Source organism: Heptranchias perlo, chromosome 24 (genome assembly GCF_035084215.1).
Source record: "Heptranchias perlo isolate sHepPer1 chromosome 24, sHepPer1.hap1, whole genome shotgun sequence".
Lineage (NCBI taxonomy): Eukaryota > Metazoa > Chordata > Chondrichthyes > Hexanchiformes > Hexanchidae > Heptranchias > Heptranchias perlo.
The window spans coordinates 25905119-25930271 of record NC_090348.1 but is presented as its reverse complement, the minus strand read 5'-3'; the positions used below and the strand labels follow the sequence as shown (position 1 = coordinate 25930271).

The window sequence follows — 25153 nt, the reverse complement described above, 5'->3', positions numbered from 1 at the left end:
CTGAGGAACTCCTGCAGCAATGTTCTGGGGCTGAGATGATTGGCCTCCAACAACCACTATCATCTTCCTTTGTGCTATGACTCCAGCCACTGGAGAGTTTCCCCCCTGATTCCCATTGACTTCAATTTTACTACTGCTCCTTGATGCCACAATCAGTCGAATACTTCCTTGATGTCAAGGGCAGTCACTCACCTCACCTCTGGAATTCAGCTCTTTTGTCCATGTTTGGACCAAGGCTGTAATGAGGTCTGGAGCAGAGTGGTCCTAGCGGAACCCAAACTGAGCATCGGTGAGCAGGTTATTGGTGAGTAAGTGCCGCTTGATAGCACTGTCGATGACACCTTCCATCACTTTGCTGATGATTGAGAGTAGACTGATGGGGCGGTAATTGGCCGGATTAGATTTGTCCTGCTTTTTATGGATAGGACATACCTGAGCAATTTTCCATATTGTCGGGTAGATGCCAGCGTTGTAGCTGTACTGGAACAGCTTGGCTAGGGGTGCGGCTAGTTCTGGAGCACAAGTCTTCAGCACTACAGCCGGGATATTGTCGGGACTCATAGCCTTTGCTGTATCCAGTGCACTCAGCTGTTTCTTGATATCACATGTAGCGAATCGAATTGGCTGAAGACTGGCTTCTGTGATGGTGGGGATATTGGGAGGAGGCAGAGATGGATCATCCACTCGGCACTTCTGGCTGAAGATGGTTGCAAACGCTTCAGCCTTGTCTTTTGCACTCACATGCTGGACTCTGCCATCACAAAGCCTCCTCCTCCCATTAGTTGTTTAATTGTCCACCACTTGGAAATATATCACCATTCCTTCGTCGTCGCTGGGTCAAAATCCTGGAACTCCCTACCGAACAGCACTGTAGGAGAACCTTCACCGCATGGAACATAGGAACACGAGTAGGCCATTCAGCCCCTCGTGTCTGCTCTGCCATTTGATAAGATCATGGCTGATCTGTGATCTAGCTCCATATACCTGCCTTTGGCCCATATCCCTTAATACCTTTGGTTGCCAAAAAGCTATCTATCTCAGATTTAAATTTAGCAATTGAGCTAGTATCAATTGCCGTTTGCGGAAGAGAGTTCCAAACTTCTACCACCCTTTGTGTGTAGAAGTATTTTCTAATCTCACTCCTGAAAGGTCTGGCTCTAATTTTTAGACTGTGCCCCCAACTCCTAGAATCCCCAACCAGCGGAAATAGTTTCTCTCTATCCACCCTATCCGTTCCCCTTAATATCTTATAAACTTCGATCAGATCACCCCTTAACCTTCGAAACTCTAGAGAATACAACCCCAATTTGTGTAATCTCTCCTCGTAACTTAACCCTTGAAGTCCGGGTATCATTCTAGTAAACCTACGCTGCACTCCCTCCAAGGCCAATATGTCCTTCCGAAGGTGCGGTGCCCAGAACTGCTCACAGTACTCCAGGTGCGGTCTAACCAGGGTTTTGTATAGCTGCAGCATAACTTCTGCCCCCTTGTACTCCAGTCCTCTAGATATAAAGGCCAGCATTCCATTAGCCTTATTGATTATTTTCTGCACTTGTTCATGACACTTCAATGATCTATGTACCTGAACCCCTAAGTCCCTTTGGACATCCACTGTTTTTAACTTTTTACCATTTAGAAAGTACCCTGTTCTATCCTTTTTTGATCCAAAGTGGATGACCTCACATTTGTCTACATTGAATTCCATTTGCCACAATTTTGCCCATTCACCTAATCAATATCCCTTTGTAATTTTATGTTTTCATCTACACTGCTTACAATGCCACCAATCTTTGTGTCATCGGCAAACTTAGATATGAGACTTTCTATGCCTTCATCTGAGTCGTTAATAAATATTGTGAATAATTGAGGCCCCAAGACAGATCCCTGCAGGACTCCACTAGTCACATTCTGCCAATGTGAATACTTACCCATTATTCCTACTCTCTGTCGCCTTTCGCTCAGCCAATTTCCTAACCAAGTCCGCACTTTTCCCTCGATTCCATGGGCTTCTAACTTAGCTAACAGTCTCTTATGTGGGACCTTATCAAATGCCTTCTGGAAGTCCATATAAATAACATCCATTGACATTCCCCTGTCCACTACTTTAGGCACCTCTTCAAAAAATGCAATCAGGTTTGTCAGGCATGACCTATCTTTCACAAATCCATGCTGGCTCTCCCTGATTAACTGAAAATTCTCGAGGTGTTCAGTCACCCTATCCTTAATTATAGAATCCAGCAATTTCCCCACAACAGATGTTATGGACTGCAGCAGTTCAAGAAAGCAGCTTACCACCACCTTCTCGAGGGCAATAAGGGATGGGCTATAAATGCTGGCTTTGCCAGCGACGCCCACATCCCATGAACAAATTTTTAAAAATTCACAACTGGATGTGGCAGGACTGCAGAGCTTTGATCTGATCCATTGGTTGTGGAATCGCTTAGCTCTGTCTAGCATGTTGCTTCTGCTGTTTAGCATACAGGTAGTCCTGTGTTGAAGCTTCACTAGGTTGGCACCTCACTTTTAGGTCCGCCTGATGCTGCTCCTGACATGCTCATCTATACTCCTCATTGAACCAGGGTTGATCCCCTGGCTTGTTGGTAATGGTAGAGTGAGGAATATGCTGGTCCATGAGGTTGCAGATTGTGCTGCAATACAATTCTGCTGCTGATGGCCACAGAGCCTCATGGATGCCCAGTTTTGAGCTGCTAGATCTGTTCTGAATCTATCCCATTTAGCACAGTGGTGGTGGTGCCACACAACACGTTGGATGGTGTCCTCAGTGTGAAGATGGGACTTAGTCTGCACAAGGACTGTGCGGTGGTCACTCCTACCAATACTGTCATGGGCAGATGCATCTGTGACAAGTAGATTGGTGAGGACGAGGTAAAGTAGGTTTTTCCCTCGTGTTGGTTCGCTCACCACCTGCCGCAGGCCCAGTCTGGCAGCTATGTCCTTCAAAATTCGGCCAGCTCGGTCAGTAGTGATGCTACCAAGCAACTCTTGGTGATGGACATTGAAGTCCCCCAACCAGAGTACATTCTATGCCCTTGCTACCATCAGTGCTACCTCCAAGTGGTGCTCAACATGGAAGAGAACTGATTCATCAGCTGAGGGAGGGCGGTAAGTGGTAATCAGCAGGAGATTTCCTTGCCCATGTTTGACCTGATGCCATGAGATTTCATGGGGTCCAGAGTCAATGTTGAGGACTCCCAGGGCCACTCCCTCCTGACTGTATATCACTGTACCGCCACCTCTGGTGGGTCTGTCCTGCCGGTGTGAGAGGACATATCCAGGGATGGTGATGGAAAAGTCTGGGACATTGGCTGAAAAGGTATGATTCTGTGAGTATGACTATGTCAGGCTGTTGCTTGACTAGTCTGTGGGACAGCTCTCCCAATTTTGGCACAAGTCCCCAGATGTTAGTAAGGAGGACTTTGCAGGGTCGGCTGGACTTGGTATGCCTTTGTTGTGTCTGGTACCTAGAGGTCCGATGCCGGATGGTCCGTCTGCTTTTATTCTTATTGCAACTTTCTGTAACGAGGCATGGTAAAAGCAAGTGATAGTGTATAGTCATAAAGGTTTTCATCACCGCTCCATCTGGATTTAGCATCTGAGTTTTCTGATGGATATAGAGAAAGTGGAGAAGGACGGGGTTAGTATGTAGCATTGATGGCAAGCACTTGCTGGACACTGGCGGCAGTATGCTACACCAGGTTGTCATGTTCAGGAGGTAAATGAGTGTGTAACTGATTGAGTTAAGCAGAGAGAGAGGAGGTGAGAGAGGAGGTAAGAGATAACATTGAACCTCCAGCTTAACAATCTCCAATGTTGACTATCGGGTCTTCCCATTGCCAATGGCAGCCTCTTCCATCGGGGTGAATAGCTGCAGTGTGACAGGAGCTCCTCCTTTGCTGAGCGTCTACCTTCTGTTGTGTACAAACTTCTCCTGCAAGAAGAGTGGAAGGAGGTATATACGTTCCCTGGCCGAGGGCTTTCAACCCTCCATGTATGAGCCAGGTTATCATGGTGTGCACGATGACAGGAAGCAGCAGCAGGTGTGATGGAGAAATAACTGAGAGCAGTAGAACCTTCTGAGGGCATGAGTGAAAGTGGAAAGGAGTTGCAGTGAAGTCTTCCCTGCTGAGCAAGCATGGGAAGCAGAGAAGGTAACGATCAATTGTGCAAAGGTGAAGGTACAATACTGCAGGGCTCTGATGAAAGTATGAGAAAGGTGAAGGAGAGTCTTACCTTGGCACTCCTGGTGAGATCATTATATTTCTTTCTGCACAGTCTGATCCTGGTGTAAATGCTGCTCACATTCACATGCTGTACCACCTCTTGCTATACTCTCATGAACTTGTTCCACCAGCATCTCCAAGGCTGAATCTGAAAACTTCAGGATGCTGCTAGAATTCTTCTTGCCTCCAGTCCTGCAGCTCCAAAAATGTGCATTTCCTGTTGTTCATAGCAAAAATTCACCTCCCAATTAAGCTGCTGCAGGCCCTTCAGAATGTACAGCAGCACCCGATTTCCCACAAGCTGCCATTTAGCAGTGGCAGCTTGCTAATAAATGCTAATGAGGAGCAACCTGGAAAATTAGATTGATGCCCCACCGACTTCCTCCGACAGCCATTACTATCACCCTGCCCACCTCCCATCAGTTTCACATTGATCCCATGCCTCTCATTATCCCGCACCCAAAATGCAGATTCCATCCAAAGTCTATGTTTTAGAGAATTTTCACTTCTTCTACGGAAGCTGAAAGTTCCACCTCTTAACAACAAATGCAAAATTCCCTTTGATGGGGGGCATGAGATACAGTAGTGCTAGTTTGAGGCAGAGTGCCAAGAGAAAGGAAAAAATAATTGGATGGGTTAATCCCATCAAATCAATGTACCCTTCAATATTATAGTCCCAAAATTATGATCAGGGCCAAGTGGTGGATCTCCAGAAAGGGGGCTGGAATTCTATCCCAAATGTCACATTTTCTGTGGATGGATCTGCTGCTCACCCCTCCTACATCAAGCGTGTCTGAGGAGTTCAGGCCAACTCTTGGAACTTCCATATAGGGCCTAAGCAGAATTCTCCAGTCGAGTCCTGTCCTCGTGGAAAAGGATCCATGACCGTACATTTCTTAGTTTAAGGCTCCCTTTAGAGAAAAAGAGCTTTGAACCTTTTTAATCTTTAGCTTCTAGGACAGCCTTGGGTGCATCATAGTGAAGTGACTTTGGCAACCTCACTTCTCTCCAAGGTAGCGATAGGCACCACTGATGTGCCCTTACAGGTGCAGACAGCTTTCCCCAATTATGCAGATGAACCCGCCCACCCCTCCAACTTGGGAAAGGATCTAGGGCTTCAGGAACGGACCCTCTTCCCTGCAGTTATGCCAGCAGAGCAATTGGATCGGAATTTCAGCTCCTCATCGTTTCTGGGAGAATTTTAGTCAATAATCAAAAACAAAATACCACAGATTCTGGAAATCTGAAATAAAAACAGAAAATGCTGGAGGAGCTCAGCAAGTCAGGCAGCATCTGTGGAGAAAGCTTACTCTGTTTCTTTCTCCACTGATGCTTTCTGTTTTTATTTTAGTCAATAATGTTGAGCAATGCATGCCCACAAATAAATAGACAATCACTTCCAGTCAGAATGCTAAGTCACATTTGAAGACACTACGTAGTGAGCTGGTAATAGTGAGGTGGGAATAGAGCGAGGAATTTGGTTATAGTGGGAATTAGGAGCAGAGGGAGAAAGAAGAGAAGCAGAATAGCTTAATTGCACAATTTAAAGTACATAAAATGTATCTTAAAATACCTAGGTGGCTGAAGGCCCAGTCGCCAACGGTGGGCGAAGGGAGGAGGAGACGTATAAGACACCAGAGTCAGAGGAATGGAGAGTTTGGGGGGGTGGCTTTAGGGCAGGGGGAGGTTACAGAAATAGGATGGGATGAGGTCAAAAAGGAATTTAAACATGAGGATGAGAATTTAAATTTGTGACACTGGGTTACTGGGAACCAATTTATGTCTGGCAGGACAGGTGATAGGTGAGCAAGACTTGGTGCAGAATAGGATACAGACAGCAAAGTTTTGGATGATCTGAAATTTGGTGGATGAAGGATGGGAGGCTGGCCATAAGAGCTGTAGGTGACAAATGAACACTGCTGATAGTTTTGAATGGCTGAGCTACTGGAGCCTCTTTTTCATGTATCCTTTTCTACCTACCAACCCCCATACTTAGTTATCCCCTTTAGCTATTCACATTTACTTTGTGACTTATATGTCTTACTTCTTTGATTTCCCCCATAATACTTCCTTTTGTCTCATACGAATATCTCTTCTGCCATTTAAGTATCTGTTATCACTTCACAGGTCATTTTATTTCATTTCCTGCATGTTTGGTCGTTGTGTTTTTGTCCCCCCATACCCCCTTTTTCCCTGTTACGTTCCTTTTTAAATGCTGTTCATCTTTAGTATCTACTAGTTCTCAGGAAGTATCTAGACCTGAAACGTCGACTTTTGTTCTCTTCACAGTACGGTTAAGTAACATCTGTCTCCAGCCTGACCTTAGTGTTGGTTATAGTTGAACTATTGGCTTAGCTTAAGCCACTTCATCAAAGACGAAATGGGACAGTGGATTAATAGTAACTTAAAAAACAAACTTACCTCCACTGAGTTAAAAGTTCATGTGGGAGATTGCAACCCACATATGCATCGTTTACGACACAGTATTCCAGAAGTGCGCCCCAACATGGATCCTGTAATGAATTAGACATTGTTAAATGGTCTTATTACAATGAATTTTACAGTGCTTTCAAGGGGGCACCATTTAACCTAAAAATCACTTATTCCTTCATTATTAAGAAATTATACATGTTAATCAATTTTCATGCACTATTTTCTTGTAATATGTTAATTTTCACTGTAGTTTAAAGTTAAGCTGTACACGTACACACACACACATATATACCCTGCTACAACTGTTACAAATCAACATTGTACAAGTAAACCAAGACATTAAAACAAAATCAAGACTCAAACAAAAACACTATTCCACAGATGACTTTACCCACCTTGAGGAGAATATGTGGATTCCCAACCACAATCAGTAGTGCTTTTGCTCTTGTGATGACTACATTAAACCTTTTGGGGTCAGAAAGGAACCCCAAAACATAGCGCGCATCCTCATCCAGATTTTCTTCACTGGACCGTACCTGAACAAAAAGCTTGTTAAGCAGTTCCAACATTATGTTTTCTTATTTTGTTTGTAACAAAAAGGTAAAGAAAAAATGCAACCAACAAAAAAAAAATCAAAGCAACAGCCTAAAAACACGTATGTTTTGATTTGCTGTACATTTAATATTCTACCTGAAAATGAGCTTAAAATATTACTGAACAAGTGTGAAAGAGTGATTTAGAGCAGGGTTATTTAGTACACCTCTAATTAGCACTTGTACACAGGTGTTGGGTTATATTGGTGGTTTTACAATTCAACAAGCAGCAGAACTTTTGAAACACACCTCACGCGGTCAATGGAGGAATGACTTATTTTGTAAACTTCCTCTTCCCAACATGTGTTGTATTTTAACACATTTAGGAGTGGATGCTTGGAAAAATAGCAGGTCTCTTAATTTTGTACTTTAATTTCAAGACGATTGGCTTCCTCCTGTGCTGTATGACCTTATGATAATTTCAAGCCATCTTAAGCAACTTCATGAAGCGTAACAAGACCGGCAAATCTTTTTGAAAATTGACCACAAAGAAACCAAAGAACAATTCATTTTTATTCTCAGGGAGGAGATATTTTTCTAAAAGCATACCAGAATATCCATCAGGAGCCAACCAATAAACCATTCATGCCATAACTTGTCCAATAATTACTGTGCAAGAATTAGACATCATCGCCTGATCTACTGCCATAACTTTGGTGGAAGATCGACGGACTCCCCCAAAGAAATGGTGTAAATGGCAGTTTCTGCTGCTTCTCCAGGTTTTTCACTGATCTTCTGCCAAAGTTACGGCAGGAGATTGGGAGAACCTCTCAGAAATCCCCTCCCCCACCCCTCGCCCATGTTACTAACATTTCCTTTTAAACAGCAACCACATTGGAATCATCCACTATTTATGAGTTTATTTTATGATCAAAGTTTTATTTTAGAAGAAACTGAAGCACAAGCTACTGTGGTTCCGGTTTGATCTGTGGGCCCAATGTTAGCAATCATTCAGGTCTTCCCCTTAAATACAGTTTGCAACAAGGACAACAGAACAGGTTATATGGGTAAAACAAACATTTCCATTTAATAAATTTAATACAAGGGTAGAAGTGTAGATTGCAGTTTTCTGGCTGTAAAGTTATGCTGTAATAACAGAACGGTATTGTTTCCATATTAACACTAATGCCTAAATGCTACTGAACTGTGTAAGTGACTTAAAGATGCCAAATTAATATAAGAGTTAATGGAGCTTACTGTTGACACGATTATGACCAGATTCTCCCGGCCTTGAAATTCTTCAACAGATCCAACCTTTATGTTAGACAAGTAACCACTTCGGAGAAGAATTCTGATTTTTTGTACCTGTATGTACAAAATAAAAATACATTAACTTGTATATTTGTGCTTATGATGATCCAGGTCTGGGGAAATTGATCATGTTTTCATTTTACACTTTGTGCTCACAGACAGGGATATGTCCCTGTATTTTCTCTTGCCAAATTATTTCTATAGACTTCTCAATGTATAAAAACAAATAATTATATTAAGATCCAAATTACTCCCTCAGTGTTCTGCATTTTGAATTCTTGTCTTGACGTATTTTAAGAGGGAAACAGGTTGTAAGCAGGCAATAAACATGATTGCAAGTGGGGAGTGCTAAGTAACTGAAATGTCACCTACTTCCACTTTGGGTGGAAGTAAAAGAACAGCAATTATTGAAGAGGCCCTACAACAAAGAAGGATTATTATAAAGTTACCTGTATGTACTTACCTGTTTTTGGTAGGGCGTAATGACCCCAATATCAGAAGGCTGAACTGGGCAAGTGCAGTGTTTTGCCAGGACACAGCAATAACGCGTTACTTGTACTGCCTCTTTCGGGTTGAACCATGATGGATTGCTACCTTCCCTCATTTCATTACCCTGAAATTTAAGCAAATTCATTGCAAGCAACCACGATTACAAAATTAGAATTGTATACGACTTGCAAGAATAAAACATCACACTTCTATATGGCTTTTCCTGAAAACGGTTCTCAGAATTATTTAGGGATGAAAGTGAAAGTGGTGAGGAGATGCAATGTACCATTATTAAATCTACAGGAATTTTTCATTGTTTTGTCATTCCATCCGAGGGAAATAATTCACAGTATAAGGACCAATTACAAGGTATGTGGATGACTAATTTCCATACATACACAATTTGTAAAAGGATCAATATTTCTAACTTTCTCACAGGGATCAATAGTTACTTGCATGTCACCATCCCTGAGGAAGACCAAGTAGTCAAAGTGTTTTTGGCTGATTTAAGAATTGAATATTCCGTACTGTCTTTATTCAAATGCAGCTATTATTTTCTCTAAAGTTGCAGACAAAATACTTCTCAATTGCTATGGCAATTTGATTTTTCCAATTCATGAGAATTTTGATCTCCCACTTGACTGGCTGCTTAGGGTGTAATACATCCTATTCAAAATTGTTGCCTGGATTATTCTAGCCCAAATGCTAAGAGGGTATTTTAATCCTTTTACAAGCATCTCTTCATCTTCTGTGTGTTATATATTGTGAATTAAGGGTCAAATCTATCCACATGAGGGAGGAGAGATGATTAAACAGATTGAGCTACACCCAGCAGGAAGCATTTCCCCCCCCTGTAGGCCAGCCTGAAGCACCAGATGCCAATTGTACTGACATTGCTGTTGTGTTGACTGAGAACAGCTAGCTGAGCACAAACAGGGATCAAATCTGGAACCTTTAACTGTTAGCTTGGCTCATGGTAACATTCTCACCTCTGACTCAGAGGGTCATTGATTCGAGCCCCACCTAATCTAGGCTGACAATTTAATTGGATGCAAAAGATCCCATGGTACTATTCCAAGAAGAGTAGTGGAGCTCTCCTAGTGTCCTGACCAACATTTATCCCTCAACCAACACCATCAAAAACAGATTCGCTGGTCATTTATATCATTGCTATGCATAAACTGGCTACTGTGTTTTCCTACATAATAGCAATAACTGTACTTCGAAAGTAATTCACTGGACATGAAGTGCTTTCAGATGTCCTGTGGATATGAGTGCTTTTGGATGTGAAAAGTGCTATATAAATACAAGTTTATCTTTTTCTTCTAGGTTTGTACAGCTTAGTGCCACACTGGGATGTGCATTTATCACCAGACAACATTAGGCAAAAGCACAGTCCAGGGTAGTACTTACGCAATAGTGTTCTTGAATTGCAAGCTTATTACCTTAAGATCGTTAAATATAGATTCTGCCACTGCTACAAGAAAAACAAGAAGTAAAATTTAAAATGTTTAGTAGGCTCCAAACTGTTGCAGTGTTTAGACTTGCTTGATCCATTCCTGCTCCATTTTGATTGTTGCCAGCATAAAGAGAGACACTAATTTTAGGGAATCTTTAGCCAAGAGCTTCAGCCTAGAACAACCATGATCCATCAATTATCAGATACCACATATTCTCCGGTTTCTAATTAAAACCTTATAAGTGCACAAAGACAAATTATTTTAATAAAGTAAATGTTTTAATGCAACCACTTTACAGAGCAAGGGAGAGAGATTGAAATTGGACACAAAAAAAATCAAATTTTTCATTCTAGGTACATCCTTTGAAATAAAAAAAACATGCAATTTAAAATGCTTTAACTATGAAGTAATATAATGATTTCTTTAGAAATGTATTGTACTCAACAACATACCCTCAATCCATGAAAGATTATTGGAAATCCTTTCTTGGGCAATTTTTCCCAATTGCAAAACATGTTGACCACAGACTGATCTGCACACATCTTGAGCTCTTTATGATAGAACAGCTTAGAGGGCAGGTCGAGCAAAGATGAATGTGACCGATAATTGTTCACTAGTTTTGTCACCTAAAAAAGATTAAATTCCAATGGTATGTCTGGATCAAAACAATGCATTTACAGTTATCTGTGCAATCCACCCGCCTTCCCTTGCCATGGAATTTAGTGCACCTCTAAATTATCCGAAACTAAATTAAAAACCAACCTACGAATTAGTGTTATTTTGTTAAAAGAGATATGATAAACTAGAATTCAAAATAGCTTGACTCTGACCTATGGAATTAACTGGATCGGCAAAAGATTTGGCAGATTCCCATGCAAATAAAAGAAATTAGATCGGAAAATTACTTCATTGGCAGTCACAGGTTCTTGGGACCAGATGGGTACTGGGTCAATTTTTATAATAGCTCTTGCATTTTACCTAGCTCTTGGGTGTGGCGCTAGGCTCTATCCTCCTGAACGATAGAGTGTGAGACAGAAAGTATTAGAACGTGGGGGACAAGTAACGAGACACACTCACAGGAAGAAAGAGACACGTACAATTTATCGGTGAGTAACACCACTGCAAATCAACTGTATTATATCATCCATTGTCCATTTCATGGTACAATGATCCTGTTTTAATAAAAGAAGCGATGTTCTGACTTGCCATGAGCAATGCCATGGGAGATCCACCAGTGTATTATATATTCTGAATATGCCATGTGCTTTGAGTGTAACCCGACCTACACAGGCATCACTGTGGGGAGCTACATTTCTGATTTTGATCTATCGGTGAAATTGTGTTTCCCCAGTTACTTATCTATACAAAAGATGATCCATTTGTAAGTCAAATTTTACACATGTAAGTAGCTTCCAGTTACACTAAAATACCACACTGCAATTTTATATTGGTTTATAAAATTGAATAAGCATATTGTGAAACTCCACTTTTTCTTTTTGTATCCTTTTCATCCCTCTGGGGTGACTAGGTGATATCACTTTAATGTCACGGTACATCTGTAATTTGCTTCTGTGCAAACAGACTCAAATAAACAATATGAAACTCTGCCTAAAGCTGCCCCAAAATACTGTCTCCTACAGAAAGGAAGATGACCCTCATTTACCTGAGCTAGCTGCCTCAACTCGAGGCACCTTTATACCAGGAACAGCAAGATTATTTCTGTAGCTCTCAGAGGGTCGGAGCCTCCAATGATGTCATTATGTCAAGTCACAGAGCGCTGCAGCACATCGCACTGGCCATCCAACCTCCAGGACAACGGCATTGCAATGATTTACACTCGGTGTGAGATCCCAACTGCTTTGCAGTTTTTTGCTTTGTGGTCTCAAGTGCAGTACAGATTGATGATCTGACTCCATTGTTACACTGTCACTTCAGCACTGCAGTGAAGCAGAGACTGATTTGATGAGTCACTAAAGTTGAAGTATAAATGCATTCTTAACACTTCAAATAATCAGTTCTGTACTCTAACTGAAAACATAATTTATACTTCCTCTATCAGAAGTGAATCAACAGGGTTCCTATTAACAACATTAATCTGGCTTGTGGTATTAGATTTTCTGAGAGAAAACTTCTTGTAATCTGCCCTCCCATGCAGTATTTTTCCAACACGCAGTCCCTGATCCGCTGTATGAATTGTTGGCGATGTTGCCTGCCTACGCTGAGCTAATAGCAGGAAAACTTCCAAAAGCCTTATTTTAGTAACTAGTAGTAAAGTTATACTTTACAAGGATATGAACATGAAACAGCTATACAAAATAACACAGAAATGCAAACAAATTGCCTTATACTGTGTGTACACATAAGAAATAGGAGCAGGAGTAGGCCAATCGGCCCCTTGAGCCTGCTCCGCCATTCAATAAGATCATGGCTGATCTGATCCTAATCTCAAATCTAAATTCATGTCCAATTTCCTGCCCGCTCCCCGTAACCCCTAATTCCCTTTACTTCTAAGAAACTGTCGATTTCTGTTTTAAATTTATTTAATGATGTAGCTTCCACAGCTTCCTGGGGCAGCAAATTCCACAGACCTACTACCCTCTGAGTGAAGAAGTTTCTCCTCATCTCAGTTTTGAAAGAGCAGCCCCTTATTCTAAGATTATGCCCCCTAGTTCTAGTTTCACCCATCCTTGGGAACATCCTCACCGCATCCACCCGATCAAGCCCCTTCACAATTTTGTATGTTTCAATAAGATCGCCTCTCGTTCTTCTGAACTCCAATGAGTAGAGTCCCAATCTACTCAACCTCTCCTCATATGTCCGCCCCCTCATCCCCGGGATTAACCGAGTGAACCTTCTTTGTACTGCCTCGAGAGCAAGTATGTCTTTTCTTAAGTATGGAGACCAAAACTGTATGCAGTATTCCAGGTGCGGTCTCACCAATACCTTATATAACTGCAGCAATACCTCCCTGTTTTTATATTCTATCCCCCGAGCAATAAAAGTCAACATTCCGTTGGCCTTCTTGATCACCTGCTGCACCTGCATACTAACTTTTTTATTTTCTTGCACTAGGACCCCCAGATCCCTTTGTACTGCAGTACTTTCCAGTTTCTTGCCATTAAGATAATAACTTGCTCTCTGATTTTTCCTGCCAAAGTGCATAACCTCACATTTTCCAATATTGTATTGCATCTGCCAAATCTCCGCCCACTCACCCAGCCTGTCTATATCCCCCTGTAGGTTTTTTATGTCCTCATGTGGGAGGGGGATCTACATGACCATAGTATTTGGCTACTGTAAATAAGAAAAGGACAAGACTCACCAAAAGGGGATTGTAGGAACCAAATGCACTAAAAGTTTCATCTCTAGAGTACAAAGGCCGCATCATTAGTCTCTCCAAAAGTGAAACAGACAGACCATAAGCAGCGGCAATTCTAGACTTCATTACTGGCCCCAGTTGCCTTGGATCTCCAGCAAGCACAATCTGTAGGTTTGATAATAAACAATTGACTAGGCTGTTCATGTTGCAAGTTACAGAAGCCATCTTTCATTTATCCAATACCCCTACGCACTTGGGAGAGAAATTTCAAACTATCACAGAATCCAGACATCTCTTATTCTTACAGTGCTACATTCTTTTGCAGACTCACATTATTCCCCCAGCCCCAAATTAAAAGGTTAGAAATGCGATTCCATGCAAGGTATCCATAATGCACAAACTGATAATATGTACATTATTGCACAATATCCACCTTTACTAGTTCAGAAAAGGACTACTCTAGCCCTAAAATGTTTCATGAACATGAAATGTGAAGTGCTAAAACTAAACTAAAACATCCTAGTGTGTGTTGGTCAAAGGAAAAAAATTGCACTATTCTAAATACTTAGCTAATTAATTATGAGTATTAAATCAGCAGGAAAAGACTCTACTCAGTCAAACTCCATCACGACTGGGTAGGTGTCTAATTCACTTATGGGTGAATGAAGTGAACTGTAGCTGGACTCTGTTTAAGAGGGGCCAGGACAGGGGGAAATGGAAGAAAAAAAATTATTAAAAAGTTGATGTGTGATTGATGAACTATTCTTTTGACAGCAGTTTTATCAACTGCCTTTTTTTCATTCGTGGCAAGTGACCAAAACACAACTCTGAATAACTTGGAAAATGTTACTGCAAAGTCATTTTGTTAGTAATTTTAATACAGCAATCAATCAAAGCACCATGACCCATCTGGCAGAGCTATATACAAACATTCTACATAATGCAGATTGTTTCTAGCTTACTTCCCACTGTCTGCAATGTCTAGCTGAATGTAATTCAGTAGGACCTGCAAGTGGAATTTGCATGTTGGAGATACAACCAGGTTAAGGAAATGCTCATGTTACTAGCCCAAGGGTGAACAATTGTTCAATCCAATCCAAACCAAATCTTGTTTATCTGCTATCATGTCGTACCTGTCCATCTTCCTCCGATACTAGCAGCAGAGGAATGAGACATTCAGGTTCACTAGCTTGACCAGCTTCATCAACAAAAACATGAGTAAAGTGTCCCGTCCTTTGATTAGAGAAAACAAAAAGTGAACAATTACAACTATCTAGTTTTGAAAGAAAGTGTCTCATTTCTTTTCAGTGGCCTTTTAGAATCAAACTGAGATCTTAACCAGAACTTAGCTGAGTCAGACTGTTTTAGCTATCCAGCATAGTAAAGCTGGCATTAGCAGCCCTGGAAAGTTCTGCTAGTTCTTGGTCTCATACTTCTGTTTCTAATAACCCTCCAGGAGTAAACATCTTAAGAGATTAAGTCAACTTCAACTTCTTTCATTGAAAGAATTTTCTCAAAGGTTTGATGCTGCTAAAATGCCTTTGACCTCAGATTCTCTTTGGTCACCCAATGCCAGTAGGGTTATTGGCATGCAGTCTTAAAATCTTCCCCCTGCTATAACATGCCCAATACTTGATCTTGGGTACATTCAGCATCAATTGTAGGATTCAGCAATGCATCTACGTTACTAGTTGGTGCAGACAGCATTTTGTACAACTTCTGCCTTGACGTGGTTCCACAATCAGTGTTAAGCCTTGTGGTGTCAGTCAGCTGGTTCCTCAATAACATGATGTAGGCGATATTCTTTTGGTTTCTGGGATTGAATCTTTCCTGGCTGTAAGGTGACATGGTTCCCAAGCACAGAAAGAATGGGGGTAATTTTGACTTTGGGTGATCGTGTAAAACGGATGTTATCGATTCAGCCGCCCGTTATACATCTCTCCCGATTTTCTGGATGTATAATGGGCGGCTGAATCAACATCACCCGTTTTACACTATCATCCAAAGTCAAAACTACTCCTATGCTTTTGTTGCCTTGGAAGGATTACAAGGCCGTCGCTTCTATCTAAAAGTAATGAAAACAAATTTTCCACATAGTGTTTATTTATGCAGTAGGACAATGGATTTGGACCTCAGTCTATGTGTCACATAAGCAGTTGTTTTTTTTCTAAGGACAGCAGTAGTAGATCACTATCAACAAGGGAAAAGGCAGCATATGCTCCAGGGCACACTGTTTGGAAGTCCTAGCGTCTGCCTGCTAAAGAACGTTACGCTAATTGCTTATCAGGAACAAATGAACTGATAGCCAGTGACACAATTATTTATTTGGTGTTCTGTACCAATTGCTGCAGAGACAGGCATTTTATATACGATCAACAACCAAAGGCACTTTGAACTAAGCCAAAGTTATTATCATGTTTAAATGTTGTAATTGTCTAGCACTTTCTCTCATATGTAAGGAATCTTACAACACCAGGTTATAGTCCAACAAGTTTTATTTGTAAGAGAATCATTCACTAAGAGATGCAGACTGTCAAAAAGGAAGAAACTGGTGGTTGATTGGGTAGGGAGAAGAAAGGATGTTGCACAAATAAACTATTACATCAGCATAGGCCAAGAAGTCTTTAAAGGGCCAGAAAATCTTATTTTTCCAGCATCCAAAAAGCAGAATTCAGCCTTTTCTGTATAAAAAGAGTATCTACAAGGAGCCAAGTATCTGAAGTGAAGACAATCAATTCCTCTTTTCTGTGGATCTTTTTGGGTTTGCCATAACCAAAAGGCAACTGCCAAGCACCAGTCTAAAAGAAGTTACTTTATTCCCTAACAGAACATTAAATTATTGCAACGCTAGGTTTCATAAACACGTTTTCAAATGCTTTACTATAGCTATACTGTGACAAATTTACAATTTTATATTAGAAAATAAGTACATTTTAATGTTTTAAAAAAACACAAGATAGAACTCATTTTCACACCACACATTTCTGAAAATTCAAAATAAATTATGTTTGTTCTTACAATGATGATTAATTATACCTCACCCTGGAGAAAAAGATGCATCACATAGAAGCACTTTGCATAATTATGATCTAATAGAAATTCAATACAGAATATTTAATACTGCATGCTTCATTATACCTTAATCCAATCTGGTAGAATAATCCAGCCGTGCTACATGTGCTTATTATTATCCTGCAGCGTGCTGCATCCCAAAGATCCTCTCCATCTTTACTGTACAGCTGTACAATTTCAGGTATGTACTGGAGGGGAAAATAAATGGGTGGAACCAGAAAACAAATTGCCAGCTCTGTTGTCATCTCTTTTATGATGTTATTTATGGCAAAACATTGTTCTTCCTGACTCAAGTGATAACTAATTACTGTAGAGATCCAGGATTTCAAAGCTCCGTGCATATTTGTGCCCTTTAAGCACTGAAGAGTATTAAAATTTGTGTATTCTCTATATAGGTCTTTATTTTCACAGTGCAAAGCTAAGATTGTGTGTGTTGGTTATTTTGAAGATGGATGTGGATCTAGATCTGTGTGGGTTTTTTTTTAAGTATAGACATTGATAAAATGATCAACATTAGAATGAGTAAACAGAGTAGTTTGAGAAATAGTTTAAACATTCTGGTGTATAAAAATCCTGCAAAAAGGAGAAACGCACAAAATTAAAGCTCAGTATAAACTAACATTTTAGAAAAATGAAGAAATTAAACACGAGCACAATTATTAAAACACCAACTGTCAAAAAGGCTATTTATTTACTAATGAAGCCCACAGACTAGATTTTGTATCATTTTAAAATAGTAAAATTGTGTTTTCAAATTGCAATTTTTCTTCTTGTAATTTTCTCTCCATCTCTTCTGAAAGCTGAGATTCCTGTTGGAGTATGGTTCTAGAGGAGCCAGCAACGGTTCTGTGCCCAACTGGCCATTCTTCATGTGTGAAAATAATTTGAATATGGGGATATCAGAGTTAAACCCAATCGCATTATCACTTGATATCTACACAAGTGCAAAAAGCAAGGGGGACTAGCAAACTACCAGCTCAGCATGAATCAGGGATCAAATCTGGAACTTTCCTGGTATGTAAGCCCTCAGTACCACCAGACAAACTGCATCTACCCACTGTTCCACTGGGGGAAGTTACATCAAATATGCCCCTTCACACACACACAGTTCCATTTAAATTTTATATTAGTCTTTTACAAAGATACACTTCTTAGAGTGATTTTCATCATCAGTATTCATGTTAAGAATAAATCACAATTTATTACTCCGTCAATCATTGTTGATTTTCAAAGGGTTATGGAACCAAGGCGGGTAGAAGCAGCCATGATCTAATTGAATGGTGGAATAGGCTTGAGGGGCTGAATGACCTCCTCCTGTTGCTACGTTCCAATTTATACTTCATAAATGTGGCCCAAGGTTTTGACTGATGGGCTCACTGGAATATTTGCCTTTATCATTTCCAGAAGCAGAATTCATTTTGTAAGCTTTTTAAAAATATCTATGTTTACTAAATGCCTGATAGGTTTACCTGGTCCCGATTCCAAAAGATCAGTCACAGCAACACTAAGGAAAGATAAGGCCCAGTTCAGAAAGCAACTATGAGTAAATAAAATGTTTTAACACGGTTTGTTCGGGCAGGGTCTTGACATCAAGGGGTAGATTTTCAATTTGCAGTCTAGGTGTAAAAGTAGCGTTGTGGATCGACCAATCTGCAATGCCAGTTTTACGTCCAGGCAGCAAGTTGAAAATTTACTCCCAATTTTCTGAGCACTGGTCTTTAAGGCACTTTAGTCAACACATACTCTTATCTGTACCAAAAGGAATATAGGTTACTAAATTGGGCCATGTAGCGCCCGTTGTTTTGGCGCTAGGCGGCCTCCTGAAGTGCCAAGATGGCGGCTTGGCTGCGCACGCATGTTTCCAGCGTGACTTGCGCCGGACGCCATCTTAGTATAGGAGTTAGTGCAGGCGCAGATAACGAATGCCGGAAGCATGTAAAGTAAGGAGAAAATGGATACAATCAGTGTGCAACGCTGATGTAAAGTGATAGACACCATTTTGGGACTTAACGCTCAACTCAACATACAGTCTTAACCCCGACCATCTGAACGTGTCTTAAGAATGCCTGGAGGACCCCCACCAGCGCTATTTAAAGGGACCATGCATGAATTCCAGGTTAGTGGCTGAATTGTTGCTTCTGGCTGCCAAGACATTTGTAACTGTTTTTGAAGGCCTCCTATACTTGAATACTAGGAGACATAGCCTAACATTTAGAGCCAGGACATGCAGGATTGAAGTCAGGAAAGGCTTCTACACGTAAAGGTTGAGAGAAGTTTGGAACGCTCTTCTGCAAACGGCAGTTGGTGTTAGCTTAATTGTGAATTCTAAATCTGAGATTGATAGAATTCTGTGAACCAAGGATATTAAGGGATATGGGGCTAAGGCAGGTATATGGAGTTAGGTCACAGGTCCACCATGATCTTATTGAATGGCGGAACAGGCTCAAGGGGCTAAATGCCACTGCCACTTGCAGCCTCCTGATATGCGCCACCTTTTCCTGCAAGAAAGCGGGACATATGTCTAGGTGATGTGTCTGTCATGGTTGAATAGCTGCCAGTGTGTGTGGCCTGTGAGGTATGAGTGGGTGGCTTGCAACAGTGGTAATGTGTAAGGGTGAGAGGAAGCATCTGATTGGAAGAGTTGAGTACTGATGGAAAGAGTTTGTTGGTACGTGGGTGATGGGGGGTGTAGTGTGTGGAGCAGTGGATGCAGCTGGTGATGTAGTTGGTAGGAGATGCCACTTGACAGTTGATCTCACTCACCTTGACCACTCGTGTCAAAGCACTGAACTTCTTTCTGCACTGCATCCATGTTCATGATGCTGTGCGCCTGGCATTGGCTTCGTCCCCCGCTGCCTCCCGGGTATATGTCTGGAGGGCCTTGTGCCCCCCACCGCCCCCCCCTTCCCCCGCCCTGTGGATATAGGATGTCCCCCCATCTGTCCATCTCTTGCACCAAGGCCTCTAGTGCATCAGCAGAGAGCCTTGGTGCATGCACTCCCGCAGGCCTGGTACAAACTCAGATCAGCGAGATCTGGCATGCAGATTGGATGATGTGGGATTTAGTAGTGCGCAACCTTTATTCAATGTTTTAACATAACTCATCAGTTTGTAGGGACAGGAGCCGCATCTGTGTTTTGCATGTGTGATGTCTGATCTCCATTCAAACTCCGTGCAGACAGCAGAATGTTATTTTCAGCAAACAACAGGTATCAGTTACCTCTAAGAGATTTTAAGAGACAGCCTGCCTTTAAGAGATTGGAGTTCCCCCTGCTAGTAGAAAGTGCAAATTGCATGGAATCCTCATTCAACGCTGATTTCCAACGCAGATTGCAAGTAAGTCCTCAGGCCTCACGAAAGTCTTATACAGCCTGCGCAGGGGCCATTGGGTGCGGGGTAATAGCGGATCACGCTACTCCTGCTCAATATCAGGCCCTATCCAATTTTTCCCCCCATAATGTTTGGACATAAGTGTGTGCGTTATGGATGCACAGTTGTTACCCGAAGTCAGAATGTGTCTTATACATGCACAGATGCTATTTTATAGTTATCCACAATCTTCAGCGATTTTACTGAGGTATAATTAAAATTACATATAGTTCTGGTAGGTATTGAGTTCTTATATATTTTATATAAATATCCTTCAAACTGTTTACATGCCTACTTTTTGTTTTAAATCTCACATTCAACAAAAGCTATATTAATGACTCACAAAGACTAGGCTAGTTTTAATCCCTGTAAACTATTTAGTATTCAAAATGTATCCTTGAGTTGATGTTAGCCCTATGACAGTGATTATTCTGCATACACCACCTCGGACGTTAAATTTCCCTTCGCACAAGACTTCAATCTTCAATTTTTATTTTTCCTACAATTGAATTGTGAGAAGATCAAAGGTCTGTGTTGACTGGGGTCCACACTTGACTGCTTGTTGCAACTACATTTTTAAATAAAGGATTTAATTTCACCATAACACTGGCAAATGAGTAACGCAGAACAAGCAGCCAAATCTTATTGTTACAGAACAAATTGCAAGCAGGTAAATCTCAAATTACAAATGCTTTGGCTTGGAATGTGGAAAGGGAGTGTTTAAGGTTAGTGTCCAAGTGACACTTCTGAGAGATATTGAGAGCTGGACCCCAATGGAGGCTCAGCATGTAAGTGTGGATGATTTTGAGAGGAAGATGCTGGGAGCATATAGTGACCATGCTAAAGTAATGAAAAAGACCTTTCAGTCCTTTGGATGGAGCTGAAGCCAAAATCTGACTGTCTGGTAAAGTAAAGTGAATGCAAAGCTCAAAATGGGGAGAAGACCAAGGGTCAGAGTAGACACACTGATTAAAAAGATCAAGTGGAAAGCCAGAGTGAGTTGGTGGTGTGGTGTACAGGAAGATCTGAATGAAGAGTTGCAACAGCTGTCAGATGGGAGAGCACCTTTGTTAACAAGTACTAATGATAGTTAGAATCATAAAGGTTGTAGCACAGAAGGAGGTCATTCAGCCCATTGAGTCCATGCCGGCTCTATGCAAGAGCAATGCAGTTAGTCCCACTCCCCTGCCCTATCCCCGTGGTCCCGCAAATTCTTTCCTTTCAAGTACTAATCCAGTTCCCTTTTGAAACCATGATTGAATCTGCCTCTACCACCCCCTCAGACAGTGCTTTCCGGATCCTATCCACTCGCAGCGTAAAAAAGAAAACGTCACCTTTGGTTCTTTTGCCAATCACTATTTCTACGTCCTCTAGTTCTTGACCCTTCCGCCAATGAGAACAGTTTCTCTCTATCTTCTCAGTCTACAACCATCATGAAGGGTCTAGACAATCACTTTTTACAATTTAAGGATGATTTTGCCTCTAGTCTAGAACGGTTTTAAGTACAGTCAAATCTTCCTGTCCTGACAAAATATTTCCTAAAGTTTTTATCCAAAGTAAAATATTACCCTACCTCTTCAGATCTGCACGTGGCATTAACTCGCACCATGTCTCCCTGCTTTAGCACATTGCTTTCATGTAAACGTAAACACAGAAGGTCAGCAGCGCTGTTGGAGGGAGCAGAAGCCAAAATCCGACTGTCTGGTAAAGTAAAGTGAATCTAAACAGAAGCAAAAGTCCTTTTACAATACTAGCTTTAAACTCTCCCCACCCCGTCAAAAAAAAAACAAAATGTAAAGAAAATTAATCTGCTGAAACTGCAGTTAGCAACTCTTCCTAAAGCTTCATGCAAGGCCATTTTTAGATTTGTTTGTCTATGTCCAATAGTAAGGCTTGTATAGAGAGAATGTTGTTTCATATGGTTTAGCTGCAAGTGAACTTTTTTTAAAACCCTGGGTATATTTATGAGTTTTCTCAATTTATAAAGTAAATGTGGTTTAAAGAGTACTTCTTAGAAGTCTGTCAGCTAATGGATTCCTTAACAAACCAGCATTAAATAATAAGTGCTAAATCAGGGCTGGAATGGTAGTGCATGGGTTTGTGTACATAGTTCCTGGGAAGGTGACTTACCAATGTCAGCTGTAGCAATGAGGGAAGGTGCTGAATTGAGGTCAGGCACTTCACCACAGGGAGAAGTAAGGGAAAGTCACCTCCTTGTACTGACATTGATGGAGACCAAGAGACAACATAATCATATGCCCTCCAAGTAGGGAATGGCAGGTCAGCCAAAGAAAGTGGAATGGGAAAAAATACATGTACCTTGGTGTCCTCTGCTAGAATGGAGTGACGACTTGCTTTAAATACAGAAGGAAAATCCATCCATGCTTATAGAGCGCAAGTCACCAGAGGCTGTGTACAGCTACAGTGTAATCTTAAAATGCACTAATGAGTCCATTAACATATAACATATAAAATACCTGCAAGATGGCTTCAAGGATAGTGACTGTTTTTCCGGTGCCAGGGGGTCCAAACAGAATATATGGCGTTGGTCTGCATTCTCCACGGAGGATCCTCTTGACTGCAGACTTTTGATAGTCATTCAGCAGCGAGTTGAAAAAGTTATATTCCTGCCTGTTGAATGGCTCATCTATACGATTTCCTCCTACAATATTTTTGATGAAATCGGAAGTAGTTCAAGGTTTTAATGGCTTATAACCTAGAAACTGTTAAAATTGTTTAGCGTAATCCACTAACACTGTCCACCAGAATCTGAAATGTATGGAGATGATTAAAGATTCTATTTTAACTCTGCAAGTAGCTAGTTTGTTAGAAACACAATCCCTGGTGTGGAACTAGTTAGCTGATTTCAGAAAATCACCTGACTTGGACCAGGCATGTGCCAAGGAGCCAGAAAGCTTCTTTGCACATGCTTTTCTGTTGTCTGGAAACTTAGTGTAGTACAATACTGGGAGCATAGGAAGGACCAAAACACAACTCTCACACATGGAGCAAACTACAGTATGATTTTCCAAAGGTAGGAGGGAAATGAATGTTGACTTCTGGTGGAAGAGTCATGTGGGTTACAGCTTAAAAGAAAATCTCAAACATCAGATTGTTTCCTCAGAAAAGTTAAATTATCAAGGTTTTCTCCCTGTACTAAAAATAAGTGGATTTCATAATTAAAAGACTTAATGGGCTCAATTTTCAAAGTGATAAATGGGTGGGTTGGGGGGAGGGGGCATTGAAAATTGCCACCATTTCAGATCCGCCCCCAACCCGCCCATTTCCAGTTTTCATCAGGGCGGGTGACCAACCCGCTCCCAGGAGGCGCGTCGGGCCTTAAAACCTTTCAAGGAGACTTTGGGCTTCCATTTTTCTGGACTTCCCAATTTCAACCCAGAGGGGCCGGGATTCCCAAGCCTTCTGTTTTATGCCTCGTGAAAGGAGGCGAGAAGACCTGAGACTAACAGGTAGGTGCCTAGAAAGGCCTAGCTTGTGGGCCCGGAGGAGCAAGAGTGCTTCCCCCAGGCCCAACAAGTCTACTTGCACCGACCCCGCAACGATCACAGATCCCCGATCCTCCCCCCCACTTCGATCCTCCGACCCCGGATCCTCCCCCTCAACAATTGCGGACCCTCACGATGACCCCCGATCTCGACACCCCCTCCCCATGACTGATGACTCACGACCCCTGTGCCAACCTATGCCTGCCCATACAAACAAAGACTTACCTGCAGACTTACCTGAAGATTTCCTCTCCCTGGCTGGTCTCCCGTGTGACTGAGACCATCCTGTCAATCAGGCCGGTCAGTTGGACGGGGAACCGACAAAAAAGACATCCTTCTGTCAAAATCGTAAGGACGTCTGGGAAATCCGTACTAGTGGGTTTCCCATTCTCAATTTGACCCCACCCTGCCCTCTTCCCGGCTTGGTTTTAAAATCGAGCCCAATGCGTGCGATTTGCTCTCACCATGACCAGTCTGTGCAGCAACCGATAATCCATCAGACATGGATGTTATTTCAGTTGTTCTCTCCTTAGTAACTGTGCATCCAGTATCTCGGTATAAGTCCGTTTTACCTGTGCAGGAACTACTTAATTTTGCATCCACGTCCTTTTCCTGAAATGGTGTAGAAATAAAATTTCACAGTAAAAGTGAATAAAAGGCGTTTTAATGGCAGTTTTACACACTACACAGTATTTACCAAATTCTCAACTAACTATTTAATACAAGGTTCCAGAAGACTGGAAAATATCTAATGTTATTCCAATTTTAAAAGGACAGAAGCATTACATTAAAAATATTGATTGTTTAAGTTAAGCAGGAAAAGACCTGACTCTATCATAACGGGGTCAGTTTAAGAAGCATTAACTAAAATCACAGTTTGATTTCACCCCAGTTGAGATTTTGCAGCCAGCAGGATGAATTTGCAAATATGTACTTAGTGAGTCAAGGAAGAGATCATGGTACAATATTTGACAAACACTAACATCGCAGATTAGGGTTGAAATTCATTGGCGCCCAGTTTCATTGGCACGAAGGTGTAACCCGCACCAGGAGGCCCGAGGTCAGCCTGAAATTGGGCCTGGGGCATCATCTAAATAATCTGGGCAAGCAGCTCCGCAGCAGCCACTGAAGAATCCCGAGTGGGGCAGGCTCTAGTTGGGCGGAGCGGCCTGTTTCCGTGTTGTAGCTACCAAAGTTTAGCGAATATTGTTCTCAGCTACAGCATTTCTACGAGAGATGGATTGATTCCTAACTCAGCAGGGAGGGTGGAGGTACAGGGTTAGGGTGGAATAAAGGTGAAAAATGATCAGATCAGCTGCTACAATAGGGCACTAATGACAAAGCAAGCTGGACAAAGTGAATGGCCTTTCCATTCTGCTGTATTATTTTGTGCATGTGTGTACTTAAACTGTGAACACAT

The 25153-nt window shown here is 41.5% G+C and overlaps 1 protein-coding gene across 1 annotated transcript in view; it reads right to left on the bottom strand.

Moving 5' to 3' along the window:
• Positions 1-24303, bottom strand: part of LOC137341626 (RNA helicase Mov10l1-like) — a 33657-nt gene extending 9354 nt beyond the window's left edge. Inside the window, exons 1-11 of the mRNA XM_068004921.1 lie at positions 24198-24303; positions 22705-22889; positions 21801-21947; positions 16925-17046; positions 14920-15019; positions 13790-13951; positions 10920-11093; positions 8982-9131; positions 8465-8572; positions 7070-7210; positions 6663-6754 (exon numbers count right to left, since the gene is read on the bottom strand). Of these exons, the coding sequence (XP_067861022.1) occupies positions 6663-6754; positions 7070-7210; positions 8465-8572; positions 8982-9131; positions 10920-11093; positions 13790-13951; positions 14920-15019; positions 16925-17046; positions 21801-21947; positions 22705-22889; positions 24198-24237 (1421 nt within the window). The 5' untranslated portion in view covers positions 24238-24303. The remainder of the gene's footprint in view (positions 1-6662; positions 6755-7069; positions 7211-8464; positions 8573-8981; positions 9132-10919; positions 11094-13789; positions 13952-14919; positions 15020-16924; positions 17047-21800; positions 21948-22704; positions 22890-24197) is intronic.
• Positions 24304-25153: the final 850 nt, after the last annotated feature.